This window comes from Hakea prostrata, chromosome 7 (genome assembly GCF_041222555.1).
Source record: "Hakea prostrata isolate BN-2017 chromosome 7, UWA_Hpros_2, whole genome shotgun sequence".
Lineage (NCBI taxonomy): Eukaryota > Viridiplantae > Streptophyta > Magnoliopsida > Proteales > Proteaceae > Hakea > Hakea prostrata.
The window spans coordinates 11909572-11934891 of record NC_142606.1 but is presented as its reverse complement, the minus strand read 5'-3'; the positions used below and the strand labels follow the sequence as shown (position 1 = coordinate 11934891).

At 36.1% G+C, this 25320-nt stretch overlaps 3 protein-coding genes across 5 annotated transcripts; all 3 read right to left on the bottom strand.

Annotated features, from left to right (window-relative positions):
- Positions 1–1182: 1182 nt before the first annotated feature.
- LOC149009796 (F-box protein At2g02240-like) lies at positions 1183–2960 on the bottom strand. Its single transcript, XM_089162335.1, has 3 exons — positions 2443–2960; positions 2199–2317; positions 1183–1988 (listed from the first exon to the last, which is right to left on the bottom strand). Exons 1-3 carry the CDS (start codon positions 2719–2721, stop codon positions 1550–1552), a joined length of 837 nt encoding a protein of 278 aa, XP_089018461.1. The 5' UTR covers positions 2722–2960; the 3' UTR covers positions 1183–1549.
- A 3084-nt stretch (positions 2961–6044) lies between these two features.
- On the bottom strand, positions 6045–7735 carry LOC149009795 (F-box protein PP2-B10-like). Its single transcript, XM_089164176.1, has 3 exons — positions 7357–7735; positions 7145–7263; positions 6045–6564 (listed from the first exon to the last, which is right to left on the bottom strand). Exons 1-3 carry the CDS (start codon positions 7630–7632, stop codon positions 6132–6134), a joined length of 828 nt encoding a protein of 275 aa, XP_089020302.1. The 5' UTR covers positions 7633–7735; the 3' UTR covers positions 6045–6131.
- Positions 7736–15346: 7611 nt separating this feature from the next.
- Positions 15347–21031, bottom strand: LOC149009794 (beta-glucosidase 18-like). 3 transcript variants are annotated; one of them, XM_089162996.1, is made up of 12 exons: positions 20887–21031; positions 20345–20411; positions 20169–20227; positions 19990–20065; positions 19816–19890; positions 19605–19692; positions 19267–19519; positions 17706–17821; positions 17338–17587; positions 17151–17253; positions 16923–17031; positions 15347–16535 (listed from the first exon to the last, which is right to left on the bottom strand). In XM_089162996.1, exons 1-12 carry the CDS (start codon positions 21016–21018, stop codon positions 16316–16318), a joined length of 1548 nt encoding a protein of 515 aa, XP_089019122.1. In that variant the 5' UTR covers positions 21019–21031; the 3' UTR covers positions 15347–16315. The 3 variants fall into 3 exon arrangements, with proteins under 3 accessions (XP_089019122.1, XP_089019123.1, XP_089019124.1); XM_089162997.1 differs by having other exon boundaries at positions 20390–20411; XM_089162998.1 differs by lacking the exon at positions 20345–20411 and having other exon boundaries at positions 20887–20905.
- Positions 21032–25320: the final 4289 nt, after the last annotated feature.

Sequence of the window (25320 nt, the reverse complement as noted above, 5' to 3'; positions counted from 1 at the left end):
ATAAAATAGAATAAAAATCATGTCACACAGCCTTAGAAATATGGGTTCTAAGCATTAATATTAAGAACCATTTAATTTGGATTTTAGTAGAAAGGATTAATTACGGTAAATACTGGTGTAAAATATAAAAAAAATCAATGAGACCTCAGATTTTATAAGAAATGAATAATCCATTTTTCCCTAAATGAAGGAGACGAGTCTGTCATCCCGTCCAAAAATTGAGGTAAGATTTAGAAAATAAATTTTTTTATTTTACCATTTAGGCATAAATGTGGCTGAAAGGACATGTGAATCGGTTGGTTAAACAGCTTTAAATATTCACGGTTATATTTGCTAAACTAAATCTAAATCATTAGCCAATGCAGAGCTGTTCTAGTGGTTGAAACCAATACCTCCTTTTTTTTTTTTTTGGGCGAGGTTCATCAGGACCAGCTTGCGCGCACCACAATTACATCCTCAAATTAATGCCGAAAGGGTGCGAACCAAAGAGGTAGAGTCTTTAATTGCTTTACTAACCCATCATTGGCACCAATACCTCTTAGTTAAGTTTAACACATCCCGACTAAATAAAGCCCCTCGATACCCCCCAAAAAAAAAAAAAATCTAAAATATTCAATAAAATATCTATTTTCACTCTTATTATTTATTGATTAGTAAAACATTGATCTCAGTCGAAACCTCTGGAAATAATTTTTCCAATGGTTAGGACTTGGATGTTGAAGGAAAAGATCCTTTTTAGCAATCTCTTTCTTTTTTCTTCTTTCTTTTTTCTTTTTTCTTTTTTTGTTTTCTTTTTCTGTTTTTTCTTTTCTTTTTTCTGCAGAAAGAGACAGAGGGTTGGGAGGGGTTGTAGGGCAGCAGGGACGGGTGGGGAGGGGCATTGGTGTTGCCGCAAGGGTGGGGCAGGGTTTCTTGGCTGCTGCCAAGGTGCGGCAGGGGCTTTGGAGGGGGGGGGGGGAAGTAGGGATTTTCTTGGACTGCGAATGGGACAGAGGGTTCTTTAAGATTCTTGGGGGTTCTTAAAGATTCTTGGGGATTTTGTTGATGTATCTTGGTCTGAAACAGCAAGTAAAAGGAGCCGCAGGGTATTGGGAGAAAAGGAGAAGGAAGAGAGATGAGGGCTGGGTTGGGATTTGGGAAGGTGTTCAACTTCCTTGTTTACAGAGTTTGGAAGAAGCAGGTTGCTGGATTTGTTGGAATCGCAGGACAGAACTTGAAAGCTTGAAAGAACTGTGGAAGGAAGAAGAAGAAATAGTGAACGAACAGCGAAAAATAAAAAACTGTCAACCTAACTGCCAACCCTTAGAACTCAAGGATACAGAGGTACGAGCCTATAGAACAGATCCTGTTAAAGAAAACTAGAATTTTTAATGAACAACCTGTTAACAAATCTAGCTGTATAACCGTTCAGCTAACATTTTTACACGTCCGATCAGCTACTACCACCTTCCCTACCTACTCAGTATGCTAGTATAGAAATTAGGGAAGAGAAAATGTCATCTAAGCACTAAAGCACCACCATAAGGAAGACCAAACCAAACGAACATGTTCAGTGATTATTTTTGGGCCTAAGTTCAATGCCTTGTACGATGAGACCAGATTTCCAGTGACCACCCCTGACCCTCCAGAAATTCATCCCCACTTGTCTATCTTCACCGCTTTCATTGAAGAACTCACCCATCTCTATCTCCACCCACCCATCTTCTCTCTCCTTTGGTATCTGTTCCTGCTGTAGTGGTAGATGTTCAGGATTCAGTTCAGCTTCAGCTTCCGCAGGATTCAGACAGACAGTCTTCCCCTCTGAATCTCCCTCCTCACCGGCCAAGTTGACTGAGACGTCTGCAAGAGACCCTAGTCCGTAGGATTCGTCAGTTAACCTGAACACCAAATAAGCTCCGTACCTTGTGTTTGGAGACAGCAGTCGTGCTTCCATTCTCCCGCGGATTTCAAGCCAACACACATTCAAGAGCTCAGCCACTTCTGGAAACCTGTATAACATGTGGAGATGAATCAATCATGAGTTACAAAACCCTATCCTTGTTTGTCTGCAACATCAAAAAATTCAGCTTAAGTAGTTTTTTTCTGAAAATTTCAACAAAGAAAAACCTAGATGGATTTAATTAACTTTTGAGCAACGGTGGCGGTGGATTAATCTACGCGCAGGCGTGAAAAAATATTCAAAGGCATGAGAGAGAAACCTGGATTCAGGGTCGGCTCTCCATATCCAATATCGAGGCGTACTACCCCACACAATGGTAAGCTCTCTGGCGGCAACCATATAACACTTCTTCCCACTGTATTTCTCCAACGAAAAGCACTGCGATAACAAAACAGCAGCGTGCAGGGTTAGCAATAGAAACTATTAATTAGACAAAATTGAAAGAGAAATCATCGAGTGTGAGTTTGAGTGTGAGTGTAAGTGTGATGTGGTTAATTTATTACCTTGGAACCCTTATCGATGAGAATGGGATTATCGGATAGATGGAGAAAAAGCTCCTTCTTAGACGCGAAATCAGGCAGAGGCGGCGGCGAAACAGCTGAGGATAGGATCTGGCCGATATCGAAAGGTAAGAACCTCTCCCAAACCCAATCAGAAACGGCCGCCGATCGAAAATTTGAAGACACAGCCGACGATCTCAACGCATCTAGAGGAGATGTGAGGGATAGAATGTTCGAGATACAACCTTCGGGAAGGTGATCCAAGGTAAACTCTCGATCCATCGCAGAGCTCCTTTTTTCTTCTTTCTTCTTTCTTCTTCTTCTTCTTCTTCTTCGAAATCTCTCTCACTCTCTCTCTGTCTCGAGTACTGCACTTTTGTTTCCACCGAAATGGAAGTGGAAAGAAAGAAACCTTTCTGGCTTTGTATAAAAGTGTTCTTCAGTTCTCGGCTGGCCAGTAAATTAAATTCTTCGTGGCTAAGCAAGCTTCTTTGCTAAGCTGTCTTTCATTTTCTTTTAATTTTTTCATTTTCTCCTTTTTTTTTTCTTCTTCGAAATCTGTCTCGACTGCACTTTTGTTGCAGATTTTTTGTTTTTGTTTGTTTTTGGGTAGAAACATAAAGGGGTTAGATGAGTCAAAAGTAAAAAAAAAAAAAGAAGAATACAAGAAGACCAGGACTCTACGAGACACCACCCTCGAGGTCTTCTTTTAAAATTTCTCGGGCTTCAATAATGATTATCAGTCCATGTTTTACATTTATTTACATTTTTGTGAATCAATCTGCTGTTATGGTCGGTTGAAATTGTTTCTCACTCACATGTTGTCCATTTGTTTTTTCTATAAAATTAAGCAAAATGTTGTCCATTTATTACATCTATTAAAGCATTAAGACAAAATTAGCATTTTCACTGAATATATTTATTAAAATGTAGTATTAAAAATACTTACATTATTGTTTATGTCTAAAAAGCACAAAGATTCAAAATTAGATTTTCATTGAATATATTTATCAAAATTTATTACTAAAAATAGTTAAATTATTGTTTATTTTTATAAATATCTTTATAATAAACACTGTTTGAAAGATTTTTAGTAATAAATTAAACAAATATATCCAATAAAAATCTAATTTTGATGTCATTATATTTTTTAAACATAAAGTGGGGAGTTGGTGCTTTAACGCCTCCATTTTGAGGTGCTAATTCAATTTGCTTTAAAATTAATTAATGATGAAAACTAATCACAACCTTAAATATCTATTAATTCAAGCTTTTTTTTTTTTGTATCAAATTTTGTTCTCTATTATGTTTATTTAAAAGAAATAAGTACAAGAATTCATTATTGGTCAAAAACTAAAAAATGGTTTGACGAATTTTGTCGAAAATAAATTATAGAATAAAAAAAGTTAGAAAATATTAATAAACAAGTGAAAAAAGAGGGAATAAGTCTGATTTTTATAAAAGAATATGTATCCACTATTAGCTATAAAATTTTAAGTAAATTTACACATAAATAAAGAGAATGAAAATTTAAAATAATGAAAAATTTTCAAAATTGATAAAAAAAAAAACCTTAATATGTGTTTCTAAATTAATATATATCTCTTGTCATTGGATTTGACATGTTTAAATTAACAGAACAGATTAACTTATCGTCAAGTGAAATGAAAGTGGCCGACAAAATTATCAAAATTATCAAAATTGATTAAATTTTATTAAAGATCGGGAGCTCCTTTTTCATCTTCTTCTTCTTCGTCAGTCACACTAGTGAAAAGAAGGCTAAGATTTATTCTCCAAAATGCCTAAAATTTCTACCGTCCTTGTCTTGTCAATTTGACTTTAACAAAAGTTATTTGAACAGCTGTCTTTCATATTTTTTATTTAAAAATTTAAATAATTTTCTTACGAACTGTAATATCATACTATCATAACATATTATTTCAACGTTGAATTCCCTTACGTTTAAGCTTAAAGAATTCGTATTGACCATGAATAACAATATTATCAAAGAGAAGAATTATTATAATCATATTTTTAATATAATCATACAGAGTAATTTTTATCTATAAAAGTACCATAAACAAGAAATTTAGTTATTTTATGAGGTAAATATGTCTATTTGCCTATTCAATTAATTAATTAGTAATAAACCTTTTATTTAAATTGAAAGCAATTAATAAATAGGTCTATGTTTTTAAAGTAGACGTTAACATGTGGAAACACAAATCAATATTTCTCTATTCTTCGAAAATCCAATGATTTTTTTCTTCCTGTTTAAGATTTCTTTTCTTTTCCAAACGGTTGCCATTCATTTTTGCTAATGACCCCTTCATCTTACCCTTGATTATAGATTTTAATCTATTGATAACCTTTGTATGAAATACAAACTAATATTTATCGAAAATCAGAGTTTTTTTTTATTCCTTTTCAAGATTCCTTTCTAAAAACAAATATTATTTATTTATTTATTTTCACATACTAACGCTTCATTTCATATGTAAATATTTATTCTCATCTATTAATCTTCTTTGAAATATAAACCAATATCTCCCTATTTCTTGAAAATTCAAGGGTTTTTTCTTCTTTTCAGAGATTTCTCTCAAAAACAATTGTCATATTTTCTCTTGGAAGCTAATTGCTACTATTATTCACAACAATGGACACTCTTGGAGGTAAGACTCAACACTCTCTTCTTCTCGAATAGCTTTCTGCTATTAGCCATGGTTGTCTCAATAACGGCTTCAAAGCACTCAAATATTGTCTTTAGAGGGGTAAAAAAAACCTTCCCACGTTGTCTTATGTGATGTGATGATTATTTCATTTACTCTCGCAAACCTCTCCCAATCCCCTCCTCTATTGAATTCATGACAAGTCATTCTTTATTAGATGTTGGTACATAAAGATGCCAAGAGATGCTTGCAAGGTTAGGGAGATAGACATTGCAATTGCAAATTTGCAACACAACTGTTGGATACCAAGGGCCTGTCTGTCACTTCAATTGCTCCAGTACAGAAGGTCTTCCAAAAAAAAATGAGGATAATTGTCAACCATTTTTTCTTTAATTAATTATTTCTTCAATGAAAGTTTCTACCATGGGTTCTGAAAATCTCTAAACTATATGGCCTTTGAAACAATTATCCTCATTTTTTTTGGAAAACAAAAAAAAAAAGTATTTTTATGGCATTCATTGTAAGTTAAACTTGAAATATATTAGAGAACTAAAGCTCAAAAATGACCTTACCGATTCTATTGAATGGAAAACTTTATCTTCAAAACTATATCTTAGTAGAAAACTAAGACCTCTAAAAACAATAAAATAAAATAAAATAAAATAGCGAACTTAGTATAGCTAGTCTACTAAAACTTCTCCAAAAACTATGTCTTAATTGAATTAATAGATCGCACACAAACAGACCCAAAAACTATGTCTCTAGCCATATGTCCAGCCAGTTAATTTACGACTATCTTTTTACCGCTTTTCCAAAATTTAAATAATTTAAAATTGTATATTAAAAAACCCAAAGCCATTGGAGATTTTTTATCATTGACTTCGAATAATCATGGTAATCTAAGTGTAAAGATGCTCCTCCCTGAGTTGTTTACTCATTATGCTAGTATAGACATCCAAGCACCAGTGCACCATAAGCAAGACCAGACCAAACCAAACAAACATGTTCAGATCGATTTCCAGTTCAGACGCTTTGTATAATGAGACTCTTTTTGGGCCTGAGTTCAATGCCTTGTATAATGAGACCAGATTTCCAGTTCAGACGCTCGACCTCCTTGAGACTCATCTCCAGCTGCTCATCTTCACCGGTTTCATTGAAGAAGTCACCCATCTCTATCTCCATCCACCCATCTTCTCTCTCCTTTGGTATTTGTTCCTGCTGCTGTAGTGGATGCACCGCTTGCGCAGGATTCAGACAGACAGTCTTCCTCTCTACCGTCACACCGGCCAAGTTGACTGAGACGTATGCAGTAGACTCTAGTCCGTAGGATTCTTCAGTTAAACTGAACACCAAATAAGCTCCGTACTTTGTGTTTGGAGACAGCAGCAGTGGTGCTTCCCTCCTCCAGCAGATTTCAAGCCAACAAACATTCAAGAGCTCAGCCACTTCTGGAAACCTGTATAACATGTAGAGATGAATGAATCATGATTTACAAAACCCTAACCATCCTTGTTTGTCTGCATGCAAAGATAAAACAATGCAAGAGTTAATTCGTTTTTAACTTGAAGCCTGTCCTGTTTAAGTTGGCTCGATCGAAAGTGCCCACCTAACTAACTAATGACGATGAGCTTATACAATTCTGACATATAGAAAACTGATCTCGGAGTCTAATGTACCAAAACAACTAAAAGGATAAGATTTATTGGAGAAATGAATTCATGATCATCTCCTTCAAACTGCAACTAAAAGGACAAGCTAGGTTTTTTTTTCTTCTTCTTTTTTTCCCTCCAATTACTCAAGCATAAGAAGACGCTTCACAGATCTGTCAAGGCAGATCCGAAACGCTGCAACTCAGACGATGACCAGGTTTTCAGCTAAGTAGATTTTTTTTCCCCTTTTGAGGGTGTGCTACTTTATATTACATAATTCCTGGGATGGTTTTTCTGAAAATTTCAACAAAGAAAAACCTAGATCGATTTAGTTAACTTTTGAGCACCGGTGGCGGTGGATTAATCTGTGCTTGCGTGGAGAGAAACCTGGATTGAGGGTCGGCTATCCATATCCAATACATCGGCGTATCACCCCACGAAATGGCAAGCTCTCTGGCGGCAACCATATAACACTTCTTCCCACTGCATCTCTCCAATGAGAAGCTCTGCGATAACAATAACAGTAGCGTTTAGGGTTGCCTATAGAAGCTATTAAACAAATTTGAATGAGAAATCATCGAGTTTGATATGGTTTCTACCTTGGAACCATTATCAATGAGAATGGGATTATCGGATAGATGGAGAAAAAACTCCTTCTTAGACAAGAATTCGGGCAGCGGCGGCGGAACAGCTGAGGATCGGATCTGGGCGATATCAGAAGGTAAGAACCTCTCCCAAACCTGATCAGAAACTGCCGCCGATCGAAAATTTGAAGACACAGCCGACGATCTCAACGCATCTAGAGGAGATGTGAGGGACAGAATGTTCGAGATACAACCTTCGGGAAGCTCGTCCAAGGTAAACCCTCGATCCATCGCAGATCTCCTTTTTTTTCTTCGTCTTCGAAATCTGTCTCGACTGCACTTTTGTTGCAGATTTTTTTATATTTTTGTTTGGTAGAAACATAAAGGGGTTAGATGAGTCAAAAGTAAAAAAGAAAAAGAAGAATTGAAGAAGAATACAACATTTGACCAAAAAAAAAAAAAGAAGAAGAATACAAGAAGACCAGGACTCTACGAGACACCACCCTCGAGGTCTTCTTTTAAAATTTCTCGGGCTTCAATAATGATTGTCAGTTCATGTTTTACATTTATCTACTTTTTTGTGAATCAATCTGATCTCCTGTCGGGAAACGAGCTGTGGACGGTTTCCCGGCCGTCGGATCGGCTGGGCCGTCTTCTCCGGTCGTCTGGTCGGCCCTCCGTTGGGGCCTGCTTGGGGCGGTGGGGCGTTGGTCTGTTTTGGGTGGTCCTTTGGGTTCTGTGTTGTGGTTTTTTGGTTTGTTGGTTTTTTTTTGGGTTGCTTTTCGAGAAACAAAAAAAAAAAAAATCTGATCTCCTGTTGAAATTGTTTCTCAGTCACATGTCTAAACAGACATGTCCATGGCTTACATCTATAAAATTAAGAGCAAAATGAATGCATTGATATTTTAAAATTGAAGTCTTAAAGTACTGACACCTTGCTTTATGTCTGTCTAAAAAATAGAAAGATCTAAAATTAGTTTTTCATTAAATATATTTATCAAAATTTATTACTATAAATAATTAAATTACTGTTTATTTTTATAAAATATCTCTATAATAAACAATGTTTGAAAGATTTTCAATGATAAATTAAATAAATATATCCAATAAAAATTTAATTTTGGGGCCTCTATGTTTTTTAAACATAAAGTAGGGCTTTAACGCCTCTATTTTGAGGTGCCAGTGCAATTTGCTTTAAAATTAAGGGTAATTTTCATATGGACCCCCTGAAGTTTGGTCTATGTCATTTTTAGTCCAAAGAAATTGAAACTTTGCATATGCCTCCCCTGTGCTATAGGAAAAGTCAATTTAAGGACAAATTATCGTTTCTATGACCAATTTGCCCTTTTTTTTTTTTTTTTTTTACAACTTTCATTTGAACCCCCTGAGGTTTGGTTTATGTCATTTTTAGTCCAAAAAAGCTGAGATTTTGCATTTGCTTTCCCTGTACTATAGAAAATGTCAAGAAAAAAACAAAGCTCTTTGTAGCTTTGCTCATTGTGATTCATTCTTAGTTGAGTCTTTATGTACCTTGGTAGAGTGGCAAGATCCATACTTATCAGTAAAGAGGTCATGGGTTCGACCCTTGCGGACGATAAGCATATTCCCCTGATGATGTAATCAAGGTGCGTGCAAGCTGGCTCGGATGAACCTTATATACCAAAAACAGATAATTCAAATTATGTGAGTAAAATTAAAAAAAAAAAAATGCTACTTTATCCTAATTGAGTTTTCTATATTTTTACTAAATAAAAGAAAGCTACATTACTAAATACATGCGTCATCTAGGTTAATGTCCACCCATATTGTATATGTTATCCAGTTGGAAGAATTCTTCGCCACATTCGTCATCCACGCATTGATTTATTTTATACTTTTCATATATAATAAATAATAGAACGTTGTAAGTCAGTAGGAATGATATTTTTTTAATACCCTCTTGATAGATCTTAGGTCTTACTAAAAACAAAGATTATAGATCTTAGGGAATCCTTTATTAAAATTTTTTATTTAAATTATTAGATTCTTGGTAGAATTTCTGGATAGTTTTTAATACAAGCTATTTTAAAAATTAAAAAAATTTATTAAATTCTCATTTCAGTATAAATTTATTAAAATAAAATTTTTTCTATCCAAATCTCTTTTTGTTTAGTATGTTCAACCATATGATGGGTGATGCATGGATCGAGAGGCTAACGACTATCAAATGCAAAGGAGGAAACATTGAGCACAAAGACACTTTTTATATATTAAGAATGGGGCCACTAAGAGCTTTTTTCGTTATAAAGATGTTTTATATATTTATATAAATTGGGAATAGGGAAATACATATGCCACCAACAAGGGTTGAACTTACCACCTCTCCATTAAGAAGTGAGATTCTCAACCATTCTGTAAAAATTAAATCTATGATCTCTTCACCAAATGTTGGGCTTACTAATCAAATGACCCTGTATTGGCCTTTTTGCATGGTAGTTACTTTGGGAGTTTGCCGGTTCAACTGTTAGATGGACAAGAATGTGATTTGATCTTCAGTGCGGGAGAATGTGATCTGATCTTTAGTGCGGGTTAGATGGATAAGAATGTGATCTGATCTTCAGTGTGGTCGGTTTGAGAATAAGAATAAAGAAGACACAGTGGAAAAGAAATTGCAGGAAAAAGAATAAAGAAGACACCATGTTGGATTAGGAAAGTGCAAAAACTAAAGCTAAACTTAGCAAAATCAGCTTAGTTGATGAATTGCTTTCCATCCATCCTTTTCAGGCGAAGCTGACAGCTTTTTGCTTGAAAAAGAATCGAGGAGAGAGAGAGAAAAGATAATGTTAGGAGATTAGGGGAGGACTAAGAAGAGCAAGTTAATGATGGAATTTCAAGTTTCACCAATGGACAATAGATCTTACCCCTCTATCAACCCTGTATTGATCAGACAATTTTAAATCTTTATTTCTGCGTAATTGATAACAGAGAAGGACGAATCATTTCAGCCTTAGTTACTTTGAATTTGAGATTGTATTAGGAAAATGATTGTTTTATTATTATATATTTTATGGAGAATTTTTTTTTTTTGGGGGGGGGGAGGAAATAAGACTTTTATCTGTAAAGGGCTAACTGTGTACATTAAAAAAAAGGGCTAACTATTTTATACTTATTCCCATTAGCAAAGTTGAACATCTACCTATAAAATAAAGCTATCCATTCCAAGAAAAATTATTTATATATATATTTTTTAAGATTGATAAATAACTGCTAGGTATTCTAAGCATGACAAGCCTGCCCGTGGTACACGAGTAGGCCCATATGTGAGGACGGACAGGTGAATAGAGAGGATTTGCACAATTTTATCAATGACTTGATGCCAATGGGACACACGTTGTCATTTGATCTTCCAATTTTGAAAGTGTTTATTGCCTCTTCTTCGACAACTGCATCCTCCATTAAAAATAATCCTTTTATCCTCCTTGAGATGGCCTTCTCCTATTTGAGCCGTAGCAATTGGAGAGCACAACGAAATTAGGTTGAGTGAGGCGGTTGAATAGATTAAATCGATTGGTTCGAACTTTGAACCATCTGTTAAATTGATTCATATGAAATGGTTACTCACTGTTCCAAGCAGTCAACGGTTGAATTTTATTAAATTAAATCTTTACTGTCCATAACGAACATGTGCATTAAACACCAACTTAAGTGAAATAAACCGTTCTTGTTTCAAGAACCATTGAAACTCAATTCAAACCAAATTTCTTTAATTTTAATTGCATTAGAACGGATCTCCTATTTCGGCCCAAACTTCATTGCTCCGACAACTGTGATGAACCAAGCTGCTCCAGCAGCCTGCACAACGAACACCGGAAATGGCTCTCCATCTTTTCAAACCCAACTGAAACGCCTTTGTCCTCTCTTTTTATCCCCTCTCTCTCTCTCTCTCTCTGATTTGCAACTCTGCTGAAAGCTTCTTGGGTTGTTTGTTAATCAATCAATTGAGATTGCAAAGAAGGAGAAGAAGAAGAAGAAGGAAATATAAAAAATATAACATTAATAGTAAGTGAAAGATTGGTAAATTAATATAAAAAATATAACATTTGGACAAAAGTAAAAGATATAATAGTAAGTGAAAGATTTGCTTACTACATACTTTTATACTAGTAGTATAATATATATTGCGATCATTTCCACTCTAATCACTTTCACCGTTTACATTCCTTTTTAGAATGACAACTTCCTTTCTAGTGTATGAAATCGTCATCATCTCATCCTTCGCCTTACTCATCTGCTTACCCTGCTAAATTGTCATCATACATTTTACCCATGTGCAATAAAATGATTTTAAGTGAAAACAGACTCGGTTTAGTTCACACGATTCACAACGAACCATTACAAAACCCAAACCCTATTAAAAAAATAATATAAAAAAAAAAAAAGGAAAAAGCGTTAAAATGACTGGTAAATTAAGTCTTGAAAGAAAAATTATCAGGAATCATGTCAGTTCGGTGTCTATCGCTTCTTTCGGAGGTTAAATAATCATAGTGGGAAATTGAGATTTCATATGACTCCTCAGCTCTGTTCCAGAGACCCCCCGTGGTTTGAGTCCGATAAGCTCCATACGTTGTGGGAGTGGAGTGGGCCCACGCGCCCCTGAGCCCAGCCAAAAAACCGTTAAAGGCCCCCCCCCCCCCCCAAACCCCGAAATTTGCAAAGATGAGTCATTAGGGTGGCGATGAGAATTTTCAATTTGGCAAATCGGATCCTGGGAGGCATCGCCAGTTCCAATACATTGGGTTGTCGCCCCAGACAATTGAAAGCCGTTTTGCTCCGATCATAAAACACTTCTTCCCACTCCATTTTTCCACTGCAAAGGTCTGAGAAAAATTTGTCTCAATCGTTTTGCTATTCAATTTGTGGAATGAGGAATTCTAGGAAGGTGTTACGACTCTACCTTGGAGCCGTTATCAATGAGAAGGGGATTGTTGCAGAGATAGAGAAAAAGCTCCTTCTTGGATGGAAAACTGGGTAGAGATGGAGACACCGATGAGGAGAGGATTTGGTATAAGTCAGAGGGAAAGAATCTCTCCCACACCGAATCAGAATCAGCTGCCGATCGGAAAACCGAAGACACAACCGACGATCTGCAGGCATCTCGAGGGGTTGTGAAGGATAAAATGTTGGAAATACAAGCTTCAGGAAGCTCCAATAGATCGAAGGTACTTCCTTGTTCCATTTCTCCTCTCGTCTTCTTCTTTCTTCTCCATTTGAACTTCAACTCATATCCTTTATATAGAATTAGGAACGATTTTCTCTGATAGACGTATTTCTTCATTCCGAAAGGGTAATGAAAAGGGTTTCCGTCACGCAACTTATCATTGATTGTTAATTATGACTCAAAACCATTCTAAGTCGTTTTCAAGTTTCCAATATTTAGCAGACTCAAAACTCAGGAAAAAAAATTATACATGTTCTCCCCAAAACGAAACCAAATTGAATCAAACTGAAGCACTCCATATTAGTTGGATTTCACATTCAACTTCCCCAGGAAAAGACCAATCCAATTCCAACCTAAAATCAGGTATTCGGGTACATGATTTATTTATGTACCTAATTAAAGGAGTAATCAGGTCTTGTACATTTTAACCAAAAAAAAACCAGGTCTTGTACATATGAACATGACAAGAACGGTTGAGATTTCTGCACCTGATTATGTGTTAACTTTTGTTTGGAATTTGGAACATAAGACTGGTTCTTCTCTCTAACTCTTGTTCAGAGGAAGTGAATAGATAATTAAGAACCCTGACCGTCTCTGTCACCGTTATGTTGACTTGGGTTTCCCTCGTGGAGGATGGCCCATTACTCGGCCCATATGTTTTATAAAAGGACATTTTAGTCTTTTTCTGTTTAAAAGTCAAAATATGGACTAATTGTATGTTTGTTGAAACCAAACTGGGGAAGAAATTCCCAAAATAGAGAGAAATGAGCTCCAATTCTGTTTTTGAGTGTGCCTTGTCCAATGTTGATCTAACCCTTCAGGGGTCATCTGGTGTCCAATTGAGTTGAATTTTGGATTGGAAATTGGTAACTTCTCATTCTTCAAATCCAAAAGTGGAATTGTGAATATGAGCTTGTGAAGTCAGTGCAGTGCAGGTTTGTATGTTTTTGGGAGATCCATCTAAAACTTATTAATTCATTCATTACTGAAATTCATACATTTAATGGTGTATGCTAAGAACTCTCTCTTTTTTTTTTTTTTTTTTTTTTTTTAATGATTGTTGATTATTGTTGATGTTTAGCTCTGTTTTAAATAGAGAAGATCTTTTTAATTTATTTGTTCACAACTTCAGTATTTATTTTGGTTACCATGTATGATAGTAGTCATCATCTGCAACATCTCCACTGCTTTCACCTGCTATTTTCCTTTAATAAAAATGGGAAAGACAAATAGTTCTTTATCAGTCAAAATATTTTTTTCTTTCCTTTCCTTTTATGTGGCTTAAATCCAGTTAAAATAATAGACCATAAAAATAAAAATAGAAAACCTGATAAGTGAGTGAAGACATTCCAGTTACTGAGGCTTTTGTTACCTGCTAAGTAAGCAAGCTCTATCTGATAACAAGAAGTTATTAAAGATGAGACGAAGAAACTACTAATTTTATTACCTGCAGTGACACTTTCTCATTACCCGCTAAACTTACAAAATGAAGTCCCTTGACTCTACCCCACTCCACCCAAAAAAAAAAAAAAAAAAAAAACACACACCCCAATTTTTTTTTTTTTGGGGGGGAAAAAATTTTATTTGGGGGGGGGACCCCCCCCCCGGCGCCCCCACCCCCCCCTCGTGCCCAACACCCCCCCCCAACCCCCCCCCCACCCCCCCCCCCACACACCTCCCTTTTTTTCCCCCCCCCCCCCCCCCGGGTTTTTTGGGTTTGTCGGGCACAATTTGGTTTGCCCCCCCAAAAGGGCCCAAAATTGTTAGACTCCCTGGGGCGGGGGGGGGGGGGGGAATTTCCCAAATCCTAGGGGCGGATAACCATGACTGTGAGAGGTGTTGAGGGTCCGGTTTTCGGGGGGGGGGTTTTTTTTTTTTAATGGGGGGGGGGCAAGCGAGGTTTTAACACACAACCCCTGTGTTTTTTTATTTGCTTCTGCATCGTGGGAGTATACTCGTATTTGGCCCCCCCCCCTGTGCTTATATGTATTCTTGTATTATACATCTCAATCTTGTATTCTCATGTAACTATAAATACTGTACTTTTTACTTCACATAATGTACAAAACTCAATTCATCATAAGAGGGAGCCAAGGTAAGTGCAAAGGTGTCTGTAAAGCATGTTCCCAAATCCTGATGAGATTAGAAGAAAATCTTGAAAGCAGGAGAGCACCCCATCACGGTGACGAAGAAGCATGAACAAAAATGGGGAAGGCATTTCAACTTTTCAGGGATCTTTGTGTCTGGGACACAGGAGCGACCCCGCTGGACTGGGTCTCTTCCTAATTTGAAATTTGGATCTTGGATTCACTGTTGATCACCTTTTCTGCTTTCTCCTCATGAGACTTAGAACTAGTTACTGTTTTTTACAACTTTCAAATTCCTCAATGAGGATCCCAATATCAAAGAGAATGCCAGCCACGACTATTGGGGGTTGGGGTTATGATTATTCAGAATATTGATGAGGGCTTCGCAATCAGAAACAATCTCCATCTCCCGGAATCCATGATGGTGACACTCAACTAAGTGGCTTCACACTCCATGGGCTCTGAGACTAAGTGGCATGCTTGACCCTGGAGTTTAGTATGGGAAAACCACTCATGCAAGGGAGAGCTGCATCACAAAACACTACATGGGCTCTAGTAGAAGATTGAATCAACTGTTAACCTCTAAGCTGCTTTGGGCTGCATCAATTAGATTAAGTGGTTTTGTAATAGTCCAGAATTCTGCCCAAGCTCTTTGGGCCTACTGTAATATAATGCTTTCGTGCTCATTTAAAATTAACCACATATATAATATGCCCTCTCTCTTCTCTAAGATTTTTGTTACTGAATTCTAAGGGATTTTTCATGCATCGTTGTGCTGTTGTCTCTCGTTAACATTTTGTTTCTATGGGTTCTACTAGTGTTGCCATATGCATATAATTACCTAACTCTACCTAACAAAGCCTTGGCAACATGGAAATCAGAGCCTGTCATAGCTTCCCCTTTTTCTCACAATAAAACCCTTCTCCCCTTTCGGCTTCTTTATTCCATCATCACTTGCTAGAAATCCCCTTCACCTTTGTCTCTCCTCTCGCCGTCACGGTTATTCACACCTAGGGTTTGGGAAATTGGAGGATTGAGTTGGGTAGAGTAGGGCTTCATTTTGTAAATTTAGAAAATATTAAGCCTTAAAATGTAAAAATAAAACTTAATTATATGTGTGTGTGTGTGTGTGTGTTTTCTTTCACAACCATTAGATCTATTTTTGCACAAATGGCAAGATCCTATGGCTCGCAATGCAGCCACTGCAACAGATAAACATCATAAACACTCCTTTAATGTATATACACATATTTGACATGGCAAATCATATTTTTCAGCGTCAAGGTGACACAATACCGTTCATGGTATGCCACGAGGAATTACTTTTGCTCATTTGGCATTTTTTTAGGAACTAGATGGAAAGTGGAGGATAACCTAACTTGATGATCCTTCTACTACATATTCTATAGGGAAGTTTACCTTTAAATACTAACAAGGTAGATTCCCCTAAAAATATAGTGCCAAAAGTCAAAATAGGGTTATCCTTTAGGGATGAAACAATGGGCTATTAACCCAAAAAATATATATATAATTTCTTAGTTCAACGTTTTCATTTCAGTAGTTAGACTCTTTAAAATAGTACACCTTGCTTTTTTACCCGAATGGTAAGTTTTCTATTTAAAATGTACTCATTTTCATTATTTACTAGTACAACAATTATCAAAATAACATAAATAGCACATCTATGTGGCTATGAAGGTAGATACATCGCACTTCTAAGACTTGCTTTCTGTTTTGATGCCTTCTCTCCATCAAGAAATTGCTTGTACCATATTGCAGATAATTTTGGTGTTCTCTCTAATGTATTAAAATCAACATAATAAATTCCAAACCTCAAAGTATACCCATATAGCCATTCAAAGTTATCGAGAAGAGACCATATGAAATAACCTCTCACGTCAGCCCCATGCCTGCAAATATACACAAACACACATATATAGATGGATCAAATCTTCCTCAAGCTATAGTGATTGTGAATCTATTCATTCCAAGGCTTTAGATGAATACAAGAAGATATTTTAAAAAGCATACCAAAATCCTGTAAGAGTTTGTGAATACTAGAATGATACAGTGAACCTTCACCACATTACGAAAGGAAAAACTTTATACATAAATTCTAACTGTATAAGTTAAAAAAAATATTAACAAAACTACCAATCCATGAATATCTAGTTCATGTGGGATTAGACCAAGTTTGGCTGATGGGGTTTTGAAATCTAGACAAGGCTGAATCATCTAAAGGAAAATCAAGGAAAGGGGGTGTAATGTGCATTATATAGGTTTTGATAAAATTATACCTCATTGCTGTAGTAAGAGAAGCTAGGTAGCAACTCAAGAACTCTACCCTTGCTGTGTCATTCAAAAAATCCGTCATGGGATCATCTTCACTGCTTGCTTGTGAATATCCTGCATTGCATGTAATACTTTATATAATCAAACACATACATATGAGCAAATTCATATACTTCTTGAAAAGTATCTATGTCAGGAAACAAAAAAAAAATATCAATCTATGAAGCTTATACCATTTTCTGTGATAAATATTGGAGTGTTGTTATATCTTTCTTTGAAGTACATAACGATCTCTTCCAAGCCATAAGGAACTACGTAGAAATCTGACATTGCAGTCTGGAAGCAGGAAAAAGTAAACAGATGTATGTCAATAATAACAATAATAATTTCAAAAGTACACACCAGGTTTTTCTTCCTTACCAAGTTTCCAATAAGAATGCCATCTCTCTCCCCTGTGGTTTGCACAAAGGAATCCTCTTGAGAAGCAGTAAAGTTGCATTCAGAGAAAAAACAGTCTTGTGCATATTTGGTTGTATAATGGTTAATTCCAATGAAATCCAACTTGGTTTTTAATTTTTCCTTGTCATCTTCTGAAAATATTGGCAGCCTTGACCCCAATATTTGGCGCATTTCAGGTGGGTAATCACCATAGATTATCGGATCTATGAACCTAATTAACACATCAAGGGTATCTATTTTAATGAGAGAGATAAACAAAATTACAATAGCTTCAGATGACAATCAAGGCTAGCTCATCAGGATAGAGGATCAGGACTTGAATTCCTTACCATGCACTTTCAAAAGCAAGAGCCCGTTGCACTGCTGAACGATCTGCAGGAATATCTCTGAACGGTACGTACCAAGTAGTGCTCATCACCATTCCAATCATACCACGTTGATTAACCTTGCAATTTAAGGAAGAAACAATGCAGATCATTATTTGCTTAGTTTAATTTAGGGGGAAAAAAACTATCTTTTGGGACTCTAAGTTTCTGAAGAGAGATCCTCCTCCTCCTCACCATAGAGATCTAATTAAACCCTTAGATCATGTAAAATAAGAGGCTTGGGTTAGTGATGACAAGTGGGTCGGTCACACTTTGTCTTTGGTTAAGTGATTCTCTCTTCTCCATAGATATAAAAAAGTTATCCCAACAGAATGAACTCGGAGTTTGAATCCACAGCTCATGAAGGTAGAGGTCTGTGCTCTCCTCATACCTATTCACCATACATTTAGAGGGCAGAGCCCACTGAGGTCCCATCTCTGATTCATTTTACCATAACTCAAAGGTGGATCCCTCCTAATTTATGGTGGAGAGATACAAAGGAAGCACATATCTTAAAGCATAGTGGGGGGATAAAGTAATGAATTCCCAATTACAGTTGGACTACATTAAGGATAAACTTTAAGCCCATATCTTTTTGCACTTTTAATAGATGAATTAAGCAAAGACATCCAAGATGAGGTCCCCTAGTGTATGTTTTTTGTTGATGATATTGTGTTGATTGATGAGACTCGAGTGAGAATTAATACCAAATTAGAATCATGGAGAGCAGCTTTGGAATCAAAAAGCTTTAAACTAAGTAGAACAAAGACATAATTTCTAGTTTGTAACTTTAGTCATGATCAGATAGACGATAAGGTGGTGATACTTGATGATAAGGAGATTCCCAGATCGAGTGAATGTTTTAGGTACTTAAATTCAATCATAAGCAAAAGAAGTGATTTAGAGAGTGATGTTTCCCAAAGAATTAAAATAGGATGGATGAAGTGGAGAGTGCGTTCGGGGTCTTGTGTGATCGGCATATTCCATTAAAACTTAAAGGAAAATTCTATAGGACTGTTGTTCTACCAGCTATGATGTATAGTGTAAAGTGTTGGGCTGTTAAAAAGAATCATATAGATAAACTCATGCAGTGTGACAAAAATGAGGATACTAAGATGGATGAGTGGCAAAACTAGGATGGATAAGATAAATTAAAAAATGATCATTTTTGGGAGTTGGTTCATAAGTGATAAGCTTCGAGAAAGTCGTTTGAGGTGGCACGACCACGTTCAACAGAGACCTATAAATGCTCCTGTACAGAGAAGTGATATAATCCAAATTGAAGGAATTAGAAAAGCTCGGGGTAGACCTAAGACAACCTTAAGAGAAGTGCTGAGAAAAGATATGCATATCTTAGGCCTAGTATCTAGCATGGTCTCAAACAGAACTGATTGAAAGGCAAGAATCCACATAGCCAACCCAATTTAGTTGAGAAAAGGTTTATTATTGTTGTTGTTGTAGTTGTAGATACAAAGGAAGCAAAGACTTTTACCCTTACGGATAGAGCAGACTCATAAACTTGTACCTGATAACTTTTCCTGTAGATGCTGACTGCAGTAGCATGTGATAATATTATGTTGTGTGCAGCAAAGTATGGCTCAATAGCTGAGTCCCCAGATTGGCAGCCATCAGCTGGATATGAGCAGTGGTTGGGCGGATAAGTTCCAGTACGGTAACCTTTACTGACCACAACATTTGGCTCATTGAACGTGGTCCAGTATTTCACCCTATCTCCAAAAGCTTTGAAACACACTTCTGCGAAATACCCAAAATCTTGCCTGCAATTAAACAATTTTCCTGAGAAAAAGAACCTGCTTGTTCATGCCTTGATCAAACCAGAAACTAGTTATCAGGAAGACCTACTGTATTTGTGGGCTCAACCATGAGCCGTATCGATCTTCAAGTTCTTGAGGAATATCATAATGGTTCAGTGTAACAAATGGTTCTATTCCTGATTCAATAACACAAGATAACTACAAGTTCACATAAATCAAATTAACTGAGGGATTAAGATTTGGAGTTTCAAAACAAGGACTAAAACTGTAGATATGATCAAAGTTAAGAGTTAATTAACCTTTATGCAGGAGTTCATCTATCAGCTTGTTGTAAAAGTCAACTCCAACAGGATCAACTTCTCCAAATCTTCCCCCTGAGATTGAGGTGCATATGATTTTTAAGTCTATAGCTTTATACACAAGTTTTGCTGAAGAGATAACAATAAAAACGACCAACTACTGTAGTAACTTACTGGGAAGGATTCTGGACCATGAAATGGAGAATCTATAAGAATTTACTCCCAAGGAAGTCATCAACTTCACATCTTCCTGAAAAAATTTATGGTCAAAACCAAGAGAGAGCCTTTTTCTCCTTAAACTTGTCTGAGATGGGCAGGATAGAATGAAAATCTATTTCCAGTAACTATCTTACCGTATACAGATAGTAGTGATCATCTGCAACATCTCCAGTGCTTCCATCCTTTATTTTCCCTTGAAAATTGAAGAAAATAAAATAAAAACAAACAGGTCTGTATCAGTTTAACATCTTCTTTACCTTACCTTCTCGAGTAACTATCCAGTTTTTTTTAATGAAAAACAGAAAAACACCTTGCTGGTGAGTGAACACATCCCAGTTGCTAAGGCTTTTGTTACCTGCTAAGTAGGCACCCTCTATCTGGGAAACAAGACTTGGAAAAAATGAGATCAAAAAAATTCAATCTTGACACTGCTCCTGAAAAAGACAGCAACCACAGTTTTTGGTCGTTTTATGAATTTTTAATCCCACAAACAGTAAATATCCAAATGAAATTCCACTGTAACTGTTTCTGAAAATTGTTTGGATGTTGCAATCAGCAAAACTGATTTGATTATTAAGAAATTTAGAATTACATGATGGAATGCCACTAACACCATCTTATCTACCCAGATGTAGACTTAAACCTATTTGGCTTTTGGCCACCAGTTCTAGCTCTCCAGTTCTGAAAGGTAATGATAACTTTTAAAGATGAATTCTATCTCAAGTTCCTAGTAAGTAATACTACAAAATCTTCATTTGAAGCTTTTGAACTCTGGGCATTAAGATGATAGAAATGATCTATATACTTGCAGTGAAAAGTAAAAACTGAAGAAACCATGTATATTTCTATTACCTGATAAGAAGATGTCGTTGTTCCAAAAAGAAAAGAGGAAGGGAACTGGCTGCGATTCAATGCACAGCTAATGACAGACGAGATCAGTTGAAGAAACCCAACAGACACCAGCAAGAAGGTAATCAGCTTCATCTTGCAATGCTTCTATAAGATGAGTATGGAAAGTTTTCACTACATTATAGGCCTTTATATAGATGGAAAGCCTTTGAAAAAAGCTCTCCTTGATTAGAGAGAATGTGAAAAATGGTAGTTTTCAACCCAATTGTCACGAGTTTAGTTAATTTGACAGCATCCAATTGTTTCTTTTTGTGTGAGGGTGACAAGTAAAATATTTAAATTCATATCGTGTGAATTAGAAGAAAAAAAACATGGCTACTTTATCCAAATTGATCCTTCTATATTTTTCTTGTATAATTAACAATGGGTTTTTTTTTGTTTTGAGATGGAAAATAATGGCGTTGATGATGTCATTCCAACAATAGCCAGAAGTGTTGGTCGGGCCCACAAATAAATATGTGCAACAATATTTGTAGACGTATATAGCATGCCCCATGAGTTGTTGGGCCGTCAGCATCACAAAGATTATTGGGCCGCCCATAAAGGGAGAAAACCCAACCGTCGAGATGTTTGAATATTTGGTGATAGAAACACGGGGGTCGGAAACGGAGACCTCTGCTTTTTGAATGGTAGTTATTTTGGCAGTTGCCATCGCCGTTAGACGGTTACACATTGTCAAACTGGCCGGTTCAACCGGTGATCAGATAAGCGTGTGTGATTTTTACCGTTAAAACTCAGTAAAAGAAATTATATGTTGTTTTTTAGCATTTTTTTTTCGAATAATTTTCATATGGACTCATGAGATTTGACGTAAGTTATTTTTAACTCAAAAAAATTGACTACTTGCATTTATCTTCCTTAGTGATATCCAAAAAAACACAATTAACATGAAAAAAAATTATTTTTACGACTTAAATATCCTTATGCCCTTTTAATAAATAAAAAAAAAGTTTTTTACATGTAAGTTCTTTTAATGGACCATAAACTAATGTTGGGTTTCCTTGATGTAATATGATACGTGTGGATCTTGAGCAAACAAACACCGTTAGTCACCGTTAAATATATTTAAATTTCAAATGTGAAGTGACCAAAGTGCTTTTAAGTTATTTACTACATTGTGTTAACATATAGTTTAAAAATAAAAAATAAAACTGCCTTGATATTTTAACCTAAATGAAATATTAGTCGAACTTCCCCCTCTCCACCCACAATCCCCATTTATGTAAATATTCAAGGACGTCCTTTTTGGATCATTCTCACTTGTGCAGTCATGCTTGGACCATCTGGTCCGTCCAACAATTTTAATACATATCCTTCCCAACCACCATAGACGACCACACCCAAATCATCCTCCCAACCATTGATTCCTTCTTCTGTAGAAAATTTTCTTTTTAATATGGGTAAATGAGGAAGATGGACTCGCCAATATGATTTTAAGAATAAGATATTGGGATAAAATAGTAATTTTATTTTTTGGGACTTCAACATGCGCACCTCAACTACTTCCTAAGGGGAGTTTTTATATAATTAATATAGGCGGAGCTCATCCCTTGCTCTAAGGGATTCGAATTCTAATCTCCTACATAGAAGTGTTAGTGTTTTGCCAATTAAGCCGCCTCATATAGAATTAGGAACATATTCTCTGATAGATGTATTTCTTCATTCGGAATGCGTAATGAAATCCAAAAGGAGGGTTCTTACCAAGAAAGAAGGAAGAAATTCAAAAGGGTTTCCGTCACGCAACTTATTGATTGATTGTTAATAAAACTCAAAAGCAATCTAAGTCGTTATCAAGTTTCCAATATTTGCCAAAGGTGGTATGTTAAAGCGGTTAAAGATCCAACTTCCCTAGCCTTGAGGATGTAAATCGTGATGCGTGCAAGCTGGCCCAGATGAACCTCATATCTATAAAATAAAATAAAATAAAAAAAAATTCCAATATTTAGTAAACTCCAAACTCAAGAAAATAAATTATACATGTTCTCCCCAAAACGAAACCAAATTGAATCAAATTGAAACACTCCATATTAGTTGGATTTCACATTCACTTTCAATTCCCAGGAAAAAGATCAATTCAATCCGAACCTAAAATCAGGTACGTGATTTATTTATGTACCTAATTAAAGGAGTGATCAGGTCTTGTACATATGAACATGACAAGAACGGATAAGTTTTCTGCACATGATTATGTGTTTACTTTCATTTGGAATTTGGAAGATAAGCCTGGTTCTTCTCTCTAACTCTTCATCAGTGGGAGTGTAAAGATAAGAACCCTTACCGTCTCTATCGCCATTATGTAGGGTTGGGTTGGGTTTCCCTTCATGTGGTGGATGGTCCATTATTTGAGTCAGTCCAAATGTTTTATATATAGGCATTTTAATCTTTTTTTTCTTTGAAAGTCAAAAGATGGATTAATTGCATGTTTGTTGAACAACAAACTGAGGAGGAAGAAATTCCCAAGAAATGAGCTCTAATTCAGTTTTTCAGTGTGCCCCCCTGTCCAATGTCGATCATACCCTTCATCGGACAGTCATTAGGTGTCCCATCAAGTTGAAATTTGGACTAGAGATTGGTAACTTTTCATTCTCCAAATCCAACATGGAATTGTGAAGATGAGCTCTTGAAGTTAGTGCGATTTGTATGTTTTTGTGCCTCTGTTTTGTTGAGATTCATCTAAAACTTTTTAATTTATTCATTACTGAAGTCTGAAGTTCATACATTTAATAGTGTATGCCAAGAAGTGTCACTTTTTTATGATTGTTGATTATTGTTCATGTTTAGCTCTAGTTTTAACTAGAAAAGATCGTTTTAATTTCATTCATTACTTTGTTGTGTACTCTTTGAATTCTCATAAGTGGAAAAAGTTGAAGATACCCTCAATGCCAGATGGATTCGTGATGGAACACCAATCATCAATGGTGCTCCTCATTGGATGACATATTCTGTGAAGATGTACTCGTTTGATCTGGTACATTAGGTGCTTAGAGAGTTACCATCACTTCTTGAACGTGAATTTAAGGAAAGAAGATGGTTCTCACTATTACTTTTCAAACATGGAAGGAAACCTTTCTCTTGTCTGTTATAGTAATGAACAAATACAGGAAATCTGAAGGATGAAGGAATCTGGTGTTAGGGAATCTTGGACTAAATAGGAAATCCTTATCAATTCTATATGGCAATGTGAACCACATTAGGGTTATGGAATGATGATGAGATTCTCCTGTGGCATTTTACTGAGGGGAAGCTGGTTTTATGACACAAGGAACCAGACAGAGAGGAATCTTAGAATTCGTGGACTTAGAAAAATGTTAAAAGTAATTATTCTAAACGAGAGTCTTGTTAAATTGGGGTTGGAGGGGTGACAAGCGAAGTAGATTTTTAACACATCAACTCTCTCAATTTGATGTTATTTTTTATTTGTATATCTGCATTTTAAGTTAGGTTATCAATATTAGAAAGTCATTGTATTTGAGCCATTGTGAGGGAAACAGACTCTTTAAGTATGCTGTGTCTCTCTTGACAGTCTCCCTCCATCATCTAACTCTTAAGTATGCTTATATGTATTCTTGTATTATACATCTCAATCTTGTATTCTTATGTAATTTTAAATACTGTACTTGTTACTTCACATAATGTACAAAACTCAATTCATCATTAGAGGGAGCCAAGGTAAGTGCAAAGGTGTTTGTAAAGCATGTTCCCAAATCCTGATGAGATTGGACGAAAATTTTGAGAGCAGGAGAGCACCAGCATGGTGACGAAGAAGCATGAACAAAAATGGGGAAGGCATTTGAACTTTTCAGGGATCTCTGTGTCTAGGACACATGAGCCACCCTGCTGGACTGGGTCTTTTCCTATTTCGAAATTTGATCTTGGATTCACTGTTGATCACCTTTTCTGCTTTCTTCTTACAAGATTTATAGAATCCAGTTACTGTAATATAATGCTTTCGTGCTCATATAAAACCACATATATAATATTCCCTCTCTCTTCTCTAAGATTTTTGTTACTGAATTCTAAGGGATTTTTCATGCATCTTTGTGCTGTTGTCTCTCGTTACCATTTTGTTTCTATGGTTCTACTAGTGTTGCCATATGCTTATAACTGTCTAGTTTTGTTTTAGGACTCTTGTTTCTATAGGACTCTTTTGGATGTATATTAGGTGATTTAGATTACCATATGCATTTAGTCCCACATCGGATGGAGCTAATGATTATATGATTATATAATCGTATATAGCTCCTAAGTGGGGTGTATGCTGGTAGAGAGCTATGTGTGGATCACGCGCATGCAATGAGCTGGACCAAGTCGGGCGTTGTTGCGGTAGTGGTCCGTAGACCCTAGTTTGACCAAGCCATGGGGCACTGTAATATTATA

What these genes read in the sequence shown, in the direction of transcription:
- LOC149009796 (XM_089162335.1), bottom strand. Translation starts at nt 2,721, where the DNA reads ATGGATCGAGAGTTTACCTTGGATCACCTTCCCGAAGGTTGTATCTCG. An exon ending in TCATCGATAAGGGTTCCAAG is followed by an intron (nt 2,318 to 2,442) that starts GTAATAAATTAA and finishes TTGTTATCGCAG; the next exon opens with TGCTTTTCGTTGGAGAAATA. An exon ending in AGAGCCGACCCTGAATCCAG is followed by an intron (nt 1,989 to 2,198) that starts GTTTCTCTCTCA and finishes CATGTTATACAG; the next exon opens with GTTTCCAGAAGTGGCTGAGC.
- LOC149009795 (XM_089164176.1), bottom strand. Translation starts at nt 7,632, where the DNA reads ATGGATCGAGGGTTTACCTTGGACGAGCTTCCCGAAGGTTGTATCTCG. An exon ending in TCATTGATAATGGTTCCAAG is followed by an intron (nt 7,264 to 7,356) that starts GTAGAAACCATA and finishes TTGTTATCGCAG; the next exon opens with AGCTTCTCATTGGAGAGATG. An exon ending in ATAGCCGACCCTCAATCCAG is followed by an intron (nt 6,565 to 7,144) that starts GTTTCTCTCCAC and finishes CATGTTATACAG; the next exon opens with GTTTCCAGAAGTGGCTGAGC.
- LOC149009794 (XM_089162996.1), bottom strand. Translation starts at nt 21,018, where the DNA reads ATGAAGCTGATTACCTTCTTGCTGGTGTCTGTTGGGTTTCTTCAACTG. An exon ending in CTTGCTTTTGAAAGTGCATG is followed by an intron (nt 17,588 to 17,705) that starts GTAAGGAATTCA and finishes TGTGTTAATTAG; the next exon opens with GTTCATAGATCCGATAATCT. An exon ending in GCATTCTTATTGGAAACTTG is followed by an intron (nt 17,254 to 17,337) that starts GTAAGGAAGAAA and finishes TCCTGCTTCCAG; the next exon opens with ACTGCAATGTCAGATTTCTA.